This window comes from Sceloporus occidentalis, unplaced genomic scaffold (genome assembly GCF_023333645.1).
Source record: "Sceloporus occidentalis isolate IW3139 unplaced genomic scaffold, rSceOcc1.0.p SCAF_2, whole genome shotgun sequence".
In the NCBI taxonomy this organism is placed as follows: domain Eukaryota; kingdom Metazoa; phylum Chordata; class Lepidosauria; order Squamata; family Phrynosomatidae; genus Sceloporus; species Sceloporus occidentalis.
The window spans coordinates 199273843-199289732 of NW_028316982.1; the positions used below are offsets into that span (position 1 = coordinate 199273843).

The following is a 15890-nucleotide window of genomic DNA, read 5'->3' on the forward strand; positions in this document are numbered from 1 at the left end:
AGTTACTTGTCATTATGTTATATTCCTCACGAAAAGGCGGAATATAAATAACTATTGTTGTTGTTGTCCCTTTGTCTTGTCTTATTAGACGTGTGAATATGTACTGTACTGTTCTACATTGTATCGGATTGTATATTTATAATGTGTAGTGGTTTTTCTTTCAACCAATACTGCTTTATTTCAACAGTGTGGAGGCACCGAAGTCTTCCTGCCACGGCTCTGACTCCACTCAGCCAGCGACCCGCTCCCTCCGTCCGCCATCTTGTCCCCCAACGGCCCCTTTTTTTCCTCCTCGGCCGCGCTCGCGCTCCCCTTCTTCCCCTCCTCTCCTCTCCTCCCTCCCGCCCGGCCGCCGCCAACCAATCAGGGAGAGGCGCACGTGACGAGCGTTGGCTGCGATGACCTCATCCCTAGTGTGGGATGACGTCAAATTCAAGATGGATGGAATCACGGCGGTGGCGGCAGCAGCAGCGCGCGCGGCGGAGTCGTAAAGGGAGGCGGGGCGGGAGGAAAAGGGGGAACCCGTCCTGCGGCGAAACAGGTGAGTAACGGGCCCCCGTGTACGGCCCCTTTAAGGCGGCTCCCCCCGCCGGACAAAGGCGCGGGATTCCCCGTCCACAGAGGCGTCTTTTCCTGACGTAACGCTGAGGTATCCTTTCCCCCCCACCACACCCGAGGTGCCGTGTGCGGCTGCGCCGCTTACAAAACGGGTACCCCACCCCTTCACGGCGCATGCGTCGGTCCCCAGCAGCTGCCTTGCGTCCTGGAAGACGCGTGCTGGTAGCTCGCCACTGCGCATGTCCATTGCCCTTTTCTCAGCTCGTGGCCTCAGTTCCTTACTGCGCCTGCGCAGTGCCCAGAGATTAAGAAATGACTGCGCACGCGACTAACCTGGGGATGGTTTCTGGCGCGGGAGGGGAGGGGGGAATTGAGAGGGCTTTGTGAGCATGCGCAGGAAAATGGGTGTGGTAGGCTGTTGAGCCTTATGATGTCATTCTGACCAAGCAGGTTATTTTTTTTAATCATCAGCAAAAGGGAAAAGATACTGACTGTAACTGCCCTGGTTGTTAGTTATATGCTCTTTTCACATCCTGAGTCTGGGATGACGGTGGAGGAGGAGGACCCACAGTGTGACATTTGAGGACTGAGCAGGAATGGCCCTGCAGGTGCTGTGGGACTGCAGCTCCCATCAGCCACAGCCAATGGTGAGGAGTGCTGGGAGTTGTAGTCCACCAACACCTGGAGGGCTAGAAATTGCTTACTCCTTATCTAAAACCCTGAGACATGCATTAGCAGAAATAAAGTGCAGGATTATGGGAATTGCAGTTCATTGTGCCAGAGCCCCCCTCGACAAACTACAGTTCCCAGAATTCCACAGCATTGAGCCATGGCAGTTAAAAGTGGTACCAAACTGCTTTATTTTAACAGTGGTTCTCAACCTCTGTTCCTCCAGATGTTTTGGACTTCAGTTCCCATTATTCCTGACTATTGGCCAAGTTGACTGAGGCTTCTGGAATCTGAAGTCCAAAACAAATGGAGGACCAAAGGTTGAGAACCACTGGTGTAGAGGCATCGAAGTAGGATCAAACTGGATTATTTCTGCAGTGCGGATGCAGCCTGGGAAGGATTCTGTGCAAGAGCTCTTTACATTCATGCCTCTATATTTGCGGCTTTGACATTTGCATCTTTGATTATTCACGGATTTGATTAATATATCCTCTCTAGCAATATCTAGGTCCTCCAGTGCAACTCTATAGTCAACTTAAACTAAAAGTTGCACTGAAAGACCTAGAGATTCCTAGAGAGAATACTCTGCTAGGCCTTTTTAGCTCCTCCAGCGCAGTTCTATGGTCAGTGTCTGTGGGATGTTGACCAGAGTTGCAATGGAGGACCTAGAGATTCCTAGAGAGGTGTCCTCTCAAGTAAAAACACAGTGCTTTTGTTATTTGCGGGTTTTTCCATATTCATGGGGGTCTTGTGCCCCTAACCCCAGTGAATATGGAGGGACAGGTATATTCTTTCCATTATCCCCTTGTGGTTTCAAGAACTGGCCCCTAGTTCTGAAAAGAGTTCTGGGGTGAATCTGCAAATTCCACAGCTAATTAATCACATCCCAGGTTAGTTCTTGTTAGCCTGATTGTCTGGATTTGGCCCTCCAGAGCATGCATCATCATTAAATACTTTTTCACACTGTACTGAATACTGTGATGATCTCTCTCTTTTTCCCCCCACTGATCCAGCCTGTGTTGATTTACAAACTGCAATAAATCATATGGGTTTTGCTTCATTTCTTGCATAAGTCCAAAATTGTAGAAATTAATACATAGAGATATACCCAAGACAGGGGATTAAGTAGGTGCCTTCAAGATGTTTCTGACTTATGGGAATACTAAGGGGCACCTGGCATAGGGTTTTCTCATCAACATATTTTTCGGAAGGATTTTGTCATAAGTATACAGTGAGCTAGATCAAATTGGGAGTTTGTGATTTGTCCAAAGTTTTCTAATGAAGTGTGAACATTTTCTAATGAAGTAGCCTAAATACTGTATATACTCATGTATAAGTCTAGAAATTGTAGTAAAAATTTGACCTCAAAAACCTGGGCTGACTTATCCATGGGTCAATGTAACTACTGCACTTTAACTGTTATCAAAAAAGGAATCATCTGCTTCTCTGAGTAGAGTGGCAGAAGGCAAGAGCAGACGCACACATCTCAGAGCCACCATTTATTGTAGTTTGCTCAACCAGCCAACCTTTAGGGTGAGGGCAAACGGTTATGCCTGCTAGAATTTTGTAGGTTCTTTGGCATTGTTTTCCTTTGCTTCATCATTTACAACCTTTGTTACATGCCCCTAAGTTTTACCCTCAATTTATCTATGGGTCATATCAAAATCCCTAATTTTGACCCTCACATCCACCCTCAACTTATACATGAAGTCAACTTATACATGAGTATATATGTTATCCTGAAGGTATCAGTTCCCAGAGTCAGGTCTATTTAGTAATTGGATGGAAGACCACCCATGGGATACCAGGGACTGTCGGCTACATCTCGGAGGAGGGCAATGGCAAAACCACTTCTGAGTACTCCTTGCCTAAGAAAACCCTATGAAATTCATGCAGTGAACTGCTGACGTGGTGGCACATACACATAGGCAGTGTAAAATGTTTATCAAATGTAATGACAATACTTGCCCTAAATCTAATCACCAGACCCAGCTAGACTAGATTAATTGAATTAATGGAATTTGCATGTGTTTAGACTTATGGCCTTATTGACTCAGTGGGTCTGTTCTGTTTGGGGCTGCCAGTTGGATTTGCACTCTGGTGGGAATTGTGGCCCTGTGTGTTGGATTGCAGCATTCTTCACTGTTGTTTGTGCTAACTAGGGCTGCTGGAACTTGCAATCCAAACAAAATCTGGAGGATTGTATGGTTTCCACCTCTGATTAAGGCCTTTATTTTAACAGAGTAAATTAGTGAAATAATTGTACAAAAACAAATCACACTACATCAAGTACAATCCATTAAAACACTTCTTTATCTACTCATTCTCTAATGTAGCCATAGTTTTTTAAGCTAAATTTCACTGCTTCATATAACAATAGACTCAGCTTCATTAACTAGTGTTGAGGTTTCATTAACTAGTGTTTCAGAAGTGTGATGATAATAGGGTTGCCATATCCCGCCGGGGGGCGGGACAATCCCGGTTTGGGCGGTGCTGTCCCGGTCCCGGCCCGGTTTGGGGCCCAAACCGGGACGGCCCCGCCCACCGCGGCCACCTCAGGCCCCGCGGCGGCTCCAAGGCCTTGCTGAGGCCTGGGAAGGCTCTCCGCGGTTGGAGCTCCAGCCGCGGAGACGCTCCCTCCCAGGCCCCAGCGAGGCCTTGGAGGCAGCTCCGCGGTCGGAGCTCCGACCGCGGGGTCCTCAAGGCCTCCACGAGGCCAGGGAGAAGGAGGAGGCCGCTTCCCACCGCGGCAATCGCCGCGATGAGGGGCGGCCCCCGCCTCCTTCCCGGCCTGGGAGCCGGCCGAGGCTTCTTCCCAGGCCGGGAGGAGGAGCAGGCCGCTTCCCACCGCGGCAATCGCCGCGATGAGGAGCAGCCTCCACCTCTTTCCCGGCCTGGGAGCCGGCCTAGGCTCCCTCCCAGGCCGAGAGGAGGAGGAGGAAGCCTGGCACCGCGGAGATCGCCGCGATGTCAGGCTTCCCCCCGCCCTTCTCGGCCTGGGAGACAGCCTAGGCTCCCTCTCAGGCCGAGAGGAGGAGGAGGAAGCCTGGCACCGCGGAGATCGCCGCGATGCCAGGCTTCCCCCCGCCCTTCTCGGCCTGGGAGCCGGCCTAGGCTCCCTCTCAGGCCGAGAGGAGGAGGAGGAAGCCTGGCACCGCGGAGATCGCCGCGATGCCAGGCTTCCCCCCGCCCTTCTCGGCCTGGGAGCCGGCCTAGGCTCCCTCTCAGGCCGAGAGGAGGAGGAGGAAGCCTGGCACCGCGGAGATCGCCGCGATGCCAGGCTTCCCCCCGCCCTTCTCGGCCTGGGAGCCGGCCTAGGCTCCCTCTCAGGCCGAGAGGAGGAGGAGGAAGCCTGGCACCGCGGAGATCGCCGCGATGCCAGGCTTCCCCCCGCCCTTCTCGGCCTGGGAGCCGGCCTAGGCTCCCTCTCAGGCCGGGAGGAGGAGGAGGAAGCCTGGCACCGCGGAGATCTCCGCGATGCCAGGCTTCCCCCCGCCCTTCTCGGCCTGGGAGCCGGCCTAGGCTCCCTCTCAGGCCGGGAGGAGGAGGAGGAAGCCTGGCACCGCGGAGATCTCCGCGATGCCAGGCTTCCCCCCGCCCTTCTCGGCCTGGGAGCCGGCCTAGGCTCCCTCTCAGGCCGGGAGGAGGAGGAGGAAGCCTGGCACCGCGGAGATCTCCGCGATGCCAGGCTTCCCCCCGCCCTTCTCGGCCTGGGAGCCGGCCTAGGCTCCCTCTCAGGCCGGGAGGAGGAGGAGGAAGCCTGGCACCGCGGAGATCTCCGCGATGCCAGGCTTCCCCCCGCCCTTCTCGGCCTGGGAGCCGGCCTAGGCTCCCTCTCAGGCCGGGAGGAGGAGGAGGAAGCCTGGCACCGCGGAGATCTCCGCGATGCCAGGCTTCCCCCCGCCCTTCTCGGCCTGGGAGCCGGCCTAGGCTCCCTCCCAGGCCGAGAGGAGGAGGAGGAAGCCTGGCACCGCGGAGATCTCCGCGATGCCAGGCTTCCCCTCGCCCTTCTCGGCCTGGGAGCCGGCCTAGGCTCCCTCCCAGGCCGGGAGGAGGAGGAGGAAGCCTGGCACCGCGGAGATCTCCGCGATGCCAGGCTTCCCCTCGCCCTTCTCGGCCTGGGAGCCGGCCTAGGCTCCCTCTCAGGCCGGGAGGAGGAGGAGGAAGCCTGGCACCGCGGAGATCTCCGCGATGCCAGGCTTCCCCTCGCCCTTCTCGGCCTGGGAGCCGGCCTAGGCTCCCTCCCAGGCCGGGAGGAGGAGGAGGAAGCCTGGCACCGCGGAGATCTCCGCGATGCCAGGCTTCCCCTCGCCCTTCTCGGCCTGGGAGCCGGCCTAGGCTCCCTCTCAGGCCGGGAGGAGGAGGAGGAGGACAAGGTTTAAAAATCTAGGACTTTTTTTTTTAATTTCCTAGCCAGGAAATAAAAAAAAAAATGTCCTACATTTTCAAACCTTGTCCTACATTTGTCCCGGTTTCGAGGTCCTCCATTATGGCAACCCTAGATGATAAGTACTATTATAAGTATTACTTTGAAGTCATATCCTTTTTGTTGTGGAAGAAAATATTTTAGGGAATACATGTCTCATTAACTTTTCCTAATGTATCAACTAGGACTCTTGTCATATCCCGCATACTACATATTTCATGTCTTTAAAAAAAACCCAGCTTCCTTTAGTTTCAATATTGGCATGCCGTATGGCAAAGGACTTTTTAAGGATAGGTGCAGAGCCTTTTCAATTGTATGCAAACATGTACCTTTCCATTAATATTACTTGTACTAAAGTTGAAATATTTTGGAGTACTAAGGTAATACACAATTATTACTTATACTATTTATACAACCTACTAAGTAGTTTGTTGCTGTTGTTTTTTAAGGAAAAAGCACCAAACTACTTAATATGTTCTGTGACAACTGTTTTTGTCACAGGTTATTTGAAGGCTCATATTCTCCCTTACAAACCAGGCCACACTTTGAGATCTGCTGGGGAGGACCTTCTCTCTGGTCCTGAAGCTAACCGAAGGGTTGAAGCACCACAACGCTCTAAGCAGCTTTTGAGTGAGAGACTTTAGCAAAGCAGTGAATTCATATGGCAAGATTTTTTACAACATAAATATCTTTACATTAGCTGTTTGTTTCAGGAGCACAGAGATGTTAACATTAGTAACATTCAGCAGTACAGAGATGTCAATGTTAGTAAACATCAAGGTGAAATGTATAAAGCCAGTTTGGAGTGCCAGGGGAAGCAGTAAGTGTAATGTCCCTTAATCGTTGACGTCTTACTATGGCATCTGTTAAAAAACAAGCAGTGCTCTTCAGCAGTTTGTGCTAATGTAGTTAAACTCTAATTTATTGACTTTATAACTGCCTTTTCACTACAAATGGTTCTCAACGTGATTAGCAGCAATGAAATAGAAGATAAAAGACAACACTGTAATCAAAACATAGAAGAAAACTGATTAAAGCATATCAATAACATTACAAAAATAATACCAGTAAAAATTTATTGTAGCAAATTAACAAGTCAAAGGTTAAATGCCTCTCTACATGCGAACATATGTCTGCCAACAGAAGGACATAAAAATGGAGCTAACTTGGCCTCGCTTGGCAGGAAGTTACAGAACTCAGGAGCAGACACCAAGAAGGCCTTCCCCCTCACTTCCATTTCTGGCAAATTTGCATCCCATGAAGGATTGTCGGGAGAACTTCTGAGGGTCTTATAACCCAGATGGGAGTGTGGTTTTTCAAATAACATGGTTCCAGTGTTGGCTATCACTTCAGTTAGTTGTGAATCTACTTTTGGGCACTACTCTGAACTTTAAAGGGATTATTCAAAGTGCTGAACCTATTTTGAGGATGTGGTTTTGTAATTCGGAAATCTGTTTTTTAAAGGTCAGACTAATACACAGTGATTTCATTGCTTTGTTCACATGGAAGCCTCTAGCCACCACTGATCAATACTATAAGCTGTGCCTGGAAACAACTAGTAGCCAGTAGAGCTATTGTAACATGAGAATCACTTGCTGAAGGGAGGCATTGCAGCAACAACAGACATAATCTATTTTTATTGCAGCCAGGACTACACATTCAGGCAGGGTGGCCCAATAAATTTTGAAGTGAACCAGAAGAGACATCTCCCCCATACAACCTGATTAGGAAACTGAACAGTCAGCAGAAGAAATGCATGCCACTGATGTGATAAGGACAAGCCATTTAAAAATATTACTGCATTCTGTCCTGAACAACACTTTGCAGGTTAAATGCAGACAAATACAGAAAAAGAAGGTGGGCTAGGCAGAGGTTCAGGAGACAACTCAGAAGTAATGTAGAAATACCATAGAAATTAGATTATGAAGTGCAGCATGCTTGATTTAAAAACACTTTTAAAAAAGGGCTTTGCCGCAATGTTTTATATTTTCACAGGCTAAATTTTGAAAAATCTATAATTTAATTAATTTTTGTAGTGATATTTTCAACTTAAGTTAAAGATTTTTTAAAATTAGAAACACATTCATTTAAAAAGTGGAGAAGTGAAAATCAGGAGCATAAAGAGTTTGAGATGACAATGAGTACTGCAAATAATGGCAAAGACAGGAATCTTTGTTTTGTATGCTAATGATTGTGAAAGGTTTTTTATTCCCCATTCTCTCAGACTGAGGTACAGACTTCAAGATAATCGTAAATTATGGAGAAAATGTGATTCTGCGTGTAAGAGCTCTGTGGTTTTGGGGTGTATTTGAGAAGAAGAAAAGAAAGCTTTGTGGTAGGTCTCAGTTATTTTAAGTTTAATTTGTTTTAAGATTGTACTGCTTGAGAAACATTCTGTATGAGGAACATTATTTGGCAAAAGACCAAGGCTCATTTCAATTATAATTCTAAAGCACTGTTTAGCATTATGTGAATCAGCAGCAGTGAGCCGTGGTCTCACGTCTCCTTGCTCGCCTCCTGACATGGCCACAGGAAGAGATTGGAAACATCCCTTTCCTGTTTTAGATTGATTAGAATTCCCCATTGCATCTGAGCTGGAGAGAACTTTATTTTTAAATAGGAAGTTCATTATTTCAGTTTCCTTATAGCTGTGCCAGAAGAGGAGAGAAAAATATGTTGTATGTAAGCCCAGTTTGTTGCTGCACATTTGTGTAATACTGATGTTTGGTTAAGCATTACAGTGGGCCCTTCAGATCTGCCATTGTTGGTTCCAGAACCCTGTGTGGATACAAAAAAATGCAGATGATGACACTCCATATTAAATGGCGGTGATGTGAATGTGTACGCTTCAGTTCACATTGCCACTATTTAATAATATGGTGCATGACAATCTGCAATCGGTTGAATTCATGGATCTGGAGGCCCCAATGTATAATCGGAAAAGGCCTAAACATCAAATGTAGTTGTGAATAAATATTCTATGCCGATTATACAGTGTAAAATACAGTCTGCATGGATAGTGAGAAAAACAGCATAAATCAGCACTGTGATCTTAGGTAAAATTTGACAGGCAATAAATGCAAGCATTCACTTATAAATGTATATTTGGGTCCCAGTTGACAGAAAAGTAAATTCAAAAATTGGGTGGCTGGAAAATATTCCCAGTGTACAAGAATGCTAATGCATACCCGCCTGGATTAAGAGTGATCTACTTTGTCAGTAAAACTTAATAGTGTTATACAAAATTGCAGATCTGGCATTCTGGATGTAAGAATCTCTCCCTCACTACCTACAAAAGTTCAGAGTAAGAAATTTACCAAGCAAATTTTTCAAAAAGTTCAAATTTAATTTTTTTTTAAAAAAAAACCCTAGGTTCTCTCCTTTCTCCTACCACTGACCCTCTCCCCACTCACACCATCTCTTCAGCATTTTAAAGGGATGAGGGTGAACGCTACAGCCCATTTCTTCCACAAAGCAGATGTTCAGGGAGCAGAGGTGTCACCCCTCCATTAGGGTGTCACCTGGTACTACCCATACCCCCCTAGTGATGCCCCTGTTTGTATGGAATCAGGTCCTACATGAATTTAGCAGAACAACTTCCAGTTAAGTCTGTATAATAGTATAGTCTAAATTAGTTGTTCTCAAACTGTGGGGTTGAACCCCCGTGGAGTGAGACTTATTCAAGGGGAGTCAAAACCTTGGAATCCCTGGTCTCTCCTCTTCCTCCACTTCCCAAACCTTTTCTGTCCTGGAGGGCAAGAGAAAGACAAGAAGGATGCTTGGAACCCCTGACTGAGGGGTGGGGGGAGGAGGAGAACTATTTCCTTATAAAATATTAATATATGATATACATGAATGTGTGAACAAAAATACGCACACTAAACTAACAATATATTTTTATTCATATACTGTGTCAAGTGTAGGGAGTGCAAAGTCTGTATGCAGATATGAAGGGGATGGAAAGGGTAAAAAGTTTGAGAACCACTGGTCCAAATATTCTTAAGAGACCAGCTTCAGCAACAAGATGCTTCAGAAGACTGTGAATAAAAGGGAATGAGCACTAATTACCTTAGAATATATATTTAACATGCAAAAGGCTAAGCTCTCAAAAGATACTAAGTTATCAATTTGTGTAAATTAGTTGCAAATGGTTTCCATTGAAATCAGTTCCACTGGGTACACTGTATTGATCAGAGTTTATGTCTTAATATGTTTAAAATTATAGCCTTAATCTGTGTTGACAAATTAATGTTGTTTAAAAATCTGACCTTAAGCATTTATATGTAGTTTGCTTTCAAGCTGGGAGTTCTAATTGTGTTAAGATTTACAGATGAACAGGGAAGACACAAAGTAATTTTTTGAAAAAGCTTACTTAGCTACTTCGATAGTAATCACTATCAGTGGGTGTCAGCTAAGGTAAATTAGCCATTTTATATATAGAACAATTATTTGCTTCATGTGGTGGACCTATTGCAAACTCCTATGGTAGTTTTCTTTCTAGACAGCTTGATTTTTTACAAATTGTATATTGCTATTAAATGTTTAGTTAGAACCTATGATATATAGAGGGCCGTATGCCTCTTTCTTGATGTTTGGGATGCTTCGATCTGTTAATGGTAAAGAGAAAAAAACTTCCTTGTTTTAAACTGAACTGAAACTACATTGTATTTTTGTCTTTTTATATTTTTCAGGTAAATCTAAATCATGGAGGGACTCTTACATTATATAAATCCAGCACATGCTATTTCTCTTCTCAGTGCTTTAAATGAAGAACGTCTGAAAGGGCAACTCTGTGATGTTGTCCTTATAGTTGGAGACCAAAAATTTCGAGCCCATAAAAATGTTCTGGCTGCCAGCAGTGAATACTTTCAGACTCTGTTCACTAAAAAAGAAAATGAATCTCAGTCAGTGTTTCAGCTTGACTTTTGTGAACCAGATACTTTTGACAATGTTTTGAATTACATTTACTCATCATCTTTGTTCGTTGAGAAAAGCAGCCTTGCAGGTGTGCAAGAAGTGGGTTACAGTCTTGGAATTTCCTTTCTTACGAACATTGTCTCTAGAAGTCCTCAAGTTCCTTTACCTGCATGTCCCCTTAAAAAAATAGTGTTCCAAGAGGAAGATGAAAGCAGCTCCCAAAAAAGAAGTGTCATAGTTTGTCAAAGCAAAAATGAAACACAACGGGAAAATGTTGGTCAAATCCCATATGACATAAGCCATAATTCTAAACCTTTGTCCTCAATTGCTGTCAAAACTAAGAGACCACAAACTCAGCCACCTGAGTTTTTACATAGCTTATCATTAAATGAAAGGAGATGGTTGAAAGACAGTTCTTTAAGATACTCAAAGTCTCATGAAACCTCAGGTGCATTGGATGATCAAAACAGAATTAAAAGGAATGCAGCCTTGTCACAAAAACCATTTCCAGACAAGGACTCAGTGGCAGATGAACCAGGAGGAAGTGATCAGCTTCTAAAAGGAAAAATAACTGAAGTGCCCTTGAAGAGGCCTTGTCCACCAGTTGTGTCTCTATGCAGCTCATCAGAATCTACATTTCTGTTAAGAGAGACAGGAAAAGGAGCTGGTCCAGGAGAAGACAGGAATTTGTTGTACTATTCAAAGTTAGGATTAGTAGTTCCTTCTAGGGTGTCTGGTCCTGAAAACCAAAGTATTGACAGGAGTGGACCACTTGTAAAAAGTCTCCTTCGGAGATCACTGTCCATGGATAGTCAAGTTCCTATGTATTCATCGTCTTTTGATCTGAAGCTTTCTCAAGAATCTTCAGTGGCGAACAAAACAGAAGGAAGAATGTTAAATGTAATCTCTCAAAAGGCATCTGTACAAGAGTCTTCAGAAAACACAGCTCCTGATGACAGGAGACAGGTAATGCATCCACATCGCCTTAGATCCTTTAGTGCCTCCCAGTCAACAGAGAGGGAGGCAACTTCTCCTCTTAGGGAAATACGAATAAAAACTGAACCTAGCAGCCCACTCTCAGATCCTTCCGAAATAATAAGAATTACAGTGGGGGATGCATCATCATCTGTCAATAAAAGTAACTCTGTTAAAACTGAAGATGAATATAGAGATCTTAGTAGACTTCCAGCTAAAAGAAGATTTCAAGCAGACAGAAGGCTGCCACCCAAAAAAATTAAGGTTGATGAACATGCTTCCCCTGAATCAGAGGACAATTTTGAGGAAAACTCAAATCCTATCCCTTTTGTTGAGTACCCTGATTCTGACATTAGCAAAGATGAATGTGGTGAACTAGAAGAAACAAAGCCTAGCAGAAAGTTTAAGTGCAAACACTGCCTTAAGATTTTCAGATCAACGGCAGGCTTTCATCGTCATGTCAACATGTACCATAACCCTGAAAAACCATATGCCTGTGATATTTGTCATAAGAGATTTCACACAAACTTCAAAGTTTGGACACATTGCCAGACACAGCATGGGATTGTGAAGAACCCTTCACCTGCTTCCAGCTCACATACTGTCTTGGATGAAAAATTCCAAAGGAAATTAATTGATATAGTGAGAGAACGAGAGATTAAAAAGGCTCTGATTGTTAAATTAAGGCGTGGCAAGCAAGGTTTTCAGGGACAGGCTGGGTCACAAGCACAAGTTATTAAAAGAAACCTAAGGTCAAGAGCCAGAGGAGCCTACATTTGCACCTACTGTGGGAAAGCATATCGCTTCCTATCACAGTTTAAGCAGCACATAAAAATGCACCCAGGGGAAAAATCAGTTGGAGGTTTTAAGGCTCTTAAACCGAAAGAGGATACTCGCATTGAAAATCCAGTAGAAAACAAAAAGGTTTATCAGTGTCGTCTTTGTAATGCTAAACTTTCTTCTCTTATTGAACAGGGAAATCATGAACGGCTCTGTCGGAATGCAACCGTTTGTCCTTACTGCAGCCTTCGATTTTCTTCTCTAGAGCTGAAGCATGACCATGAAATCACATGTGAATACAAGAAACTTACTTGCCTAGATTGTATGCGCACTTTCAAATCTTCCTTCAGTATTTGGCGTCATCAAGTTGAAGTTCACAATCAAAATACTATGACTCCCACAGACAATTTTTGTTTACCCGTTCTGGAACACAATGGTGAAGTAAGTAATACTTCACGGCTGCATTCCCAGTCAGAGACTAACAGAATGAACAACTTTGTTGCAGCCAAAGAAGATAGTGTCTTCAGTGATTCCTCGGAACATAATAATTTTGATTCAGAAGATTCCTCATGCCTCCCTGAAGATCTTAGTGTTTCCAAACAATTTAAAGTTCAGATCAAAGAAGAACCTGCAGATGACGTAGAGGAAGAGGTCTCTGAAGGCAGTCGGGAACACAAGGAAATGGTGGCTAATAAGGATACTGGGCTGTGGCCTTGTGAAAAGTGTGGGAAAATTTTTACTATACACAAACAGCTAGAGCGTCATCAGGAACTTCTGTGCTCTGTAAAGCCCTTCATTTGCCATGTGTGCAACAAGGCCTTCCGAACCAATTTTCGTCTGTGGAGTCATTTCCAGTCCCATATGGCGCAACCTACAGAGGAGCCGGTGCGTAAAGAACCTGACATATGCACATCAGCTAATTCTCCATCACCCCCACCTTTGCCTCCACCCCCACCTCTGCCCAAAATACAGCCTTTGGAACCTGATAGCCCTACAGCCTTGTCAGAAACCCCTTTGGCTACTGAGAAATTATTTGTTCCACAGGAGTCCGACACACTATTTTACCATGCACCACCACTTTCAGCTATCACCTTCAAAAGACAGTATATGTGCAAACTCTGTCACAGGACATTCAAAACTGCGTTTAGTCTTTGGAGTCATGAGCAGACACATAATTAGGGGGGGAGTACAAAGAGTGCCTATAGGGAGTTTTATAAAATTCTTTAATTTCCATGTTTCTAAAGATGTATCATTGAAATGAAACATATGCACATACATATAGAGGGACAAGAACCCTTAACAATTAAAGTTGAAAGTTTTGATGCTCTTTTGGTTGTGGAGATTATGGTAAACTAATTTATTAGCAGAGTAAATTGTTCACAGTTCACGGTATTGTGGTCTAGGGTTTCGTTACAGAATATTACAATCATTAAAATATGATTACATCTTTCCCATCCTATGATGCCAGTAGAAATGACTTCATATAGAAAAAGCAACAACAAAGTTAAGAGTAGTAGGAGTCCTACAGTTAGTTTATTGTTTTCACAGAGATTATTTTAATGAGCTCCATATAAATATTAGTTATTCATTTGACCATAAGGGAATATGTGGTTTGAGTGCTTTGCTGTGTTGACTTTGAATGCTAGCAATAACAAATAAAACCTCCTTTGAGCTAACTTGACCATTACTGAAAACTGATTTATATGGAATTTTTTGTTACTGACATTTTATGTATGGATATTGTGCAAGATACAATACAATTTAAGGTTAGCAATATCTGAATATCTGAATTTTTATATGTAAAGTAGCAGCCAGGCTGCCTCCAGCTATTTTAAAGAGTTTTTGAAGGAAGAATGTAGGAATAAGAAATACTGTACTTCTTTATTTGATCCTCAGAGGTTGATATTCTGTAGATATTTTGGTTACAAGAATTATGTGATGAACAGCAGGCATCAGATATCTTAATGTAAATTACATTACTTTTAAGATGAAACAGCATTGAATGAGTGTCAAAAATTACATTTTATGTTGTTTCTTCTGACCTGTCTTTGGTGTGGACGTGTTTTATTACAATAGAATGTATGAATATGCTAGTTTGGAATATGAGGAGTCGTCATAATTACATTAGATGGTAGTTGGGAGCTTAACAGGGGTTATGAGAAAGTTCTGAATAAAAAGTTCAAATGTATATCATTACATATGTGTAAATAAAATAAAAATGCAGAATCTCTATTAAGTATGCCTAGGTCATAAAAGGGGGCAGTGCAACACAACAAATGTTGCATTTCATAAATACAGGGCTCAAAATTAGCAGAATGTTTCTGTCTGTCCTGTAATGTACTTTGGGCATTTTTGTACATTTGTTTAAAAAAGAGTAATTAAAATATTTGAGTCTCAATCCAGTGCAGCATTAAGTATGATTAAGACAACAGATCTCAGGGGGTTTAAGCATACCTAATCACTTAATTGTGGCATTGGACTACAATCATGCTTGCTGTTAAGAGCATGTAAACCCATTCACTCCACTACATATTAGCCATTCATATTAGCTCACACATTCATTACCTTTTTCTAAGGCAGTGGTCAGAATACATTTCCAAAAAGTTTCTATCGCTCAGATGTATGCAAAACCCTCTGTGTGCACAGAGGTTTACATTTATTCATCCACACATTTATTCAAGTGTGCATATTGATTCTATTGAAGTTAAGAGAGATGAGTGAAGTAGGGTGACAAATAATAGCAGACTTTTGCCCTTAAATAGCAGAATAGAATCATTAACATAGATACTTACTAGGAGGAGCTACTTTCAATTCTCTTTCCTGGTCAAGAATTTAGACTTAAAACTGTGTGGTGTAGTAGTGTGAGTGTTGGAGTACAATTCTGGAACCAGGGATCAAATCTCTGGTTGGCCTTGGAAACCCACTGGACTTGGACAAAGTCACACACTCTCATCTCTGGAGGAAGGCAAAGGCTAACCTCTAAACAAATCTTTCCAAGAAAAGCCCATGACTTAGGATCACCATAAGTCAGAAACATCTTGAAAGGCACACAACAACAACTTATTACTAGTGACATCTTAGAGACTTGCTGTAATGGGCTATCACCTTAATGAACAGTGAGGGCACGAATGCTGCAAATTCATTGAAATTAGTTTGTGATTAATTATTGGTTTATTATGGCACAGCACAGCAATGTTTGATGCTCAGCACTAACTGAGTAGCTGTGATTCATTCATGCTTTATAAGGAGTGAAAGTAATTTTGTTTCTGAGTATATTTTTATGGGATTGGGTGCCCGTGTGTGCGTGCGTGTGTTAAGGCTTTTAAATTTTCATTTTTGAAAAACAGTTCTATACCCCTGCTAGGATTATTTTAAAACTTGCCAGTACTAAAAATTTAAAACGGTTTAGATGCAGATTTTGATAAGGCACGGGGAAATGCTTTTCAAGAATCTAAGTAAAAGTCACCTGTCATGTGTATGTATTCTGTTTTCTTTCAAACTTAATCCAAGTGGCAAAGCTCTAGATCAGGGGTGCAGAAATTATGGATGCTAAGGCTGTTTGTGT

At 43.6% G+C, this 15890-nt stretch overlaps 1 protein-coding gene across 2 annotated transcripts; it reads left to right on the forward strand.

Moving 5' to 3' along the window:
- The first annotated feature begins 449 nt into the window (after nucleotides 1-449).
- On the forward strand, nucleotides 450-14001 carry ZBTB21 (zinc finger and BTB domain containing 21). 2 transcript variants are annotated; one of them, XM_089511967.1, is made up of 4 exons: nucleotides 450-541; nucleotides 7878-7988; nucleotides 10345-11536; nucleotides 12521-14001. In XM_089511967.1, the coding sequence occupies exons 3-4, from the start codon at nucleotides 10358-10360 to the stop codon at nucleotides 13502-13504; spliced, it is 2163 nt and encodes a 720-aa protein (XP_089368093.1). In that variant the 5' UTR covers nucleotides 450-541; nucleotides 7878-7988; nucleotides 10345-10357; the 3' UTR covers nucleotides 13505-14001. The 2 variants fall into 2 exon arrangements, with proteins under 2 accessions (XP_089368093.1, XP_089368092.1); XM_089511966.1 differs by having other exon boundaries at nucleotides 10345-14001.
- The last annotated feature ends 1889 nt before the right edge of the window (nucleotides 14002-15890 follow it).

Coding starts and splice junctions, on each gene's coding strand:
- ZBTB21 (XM_089511966.1), top strand. CDS start 10,358: ATGGAGGGACTCTTACATTATATAAATCCAGCACATGCTATTTCTCTT.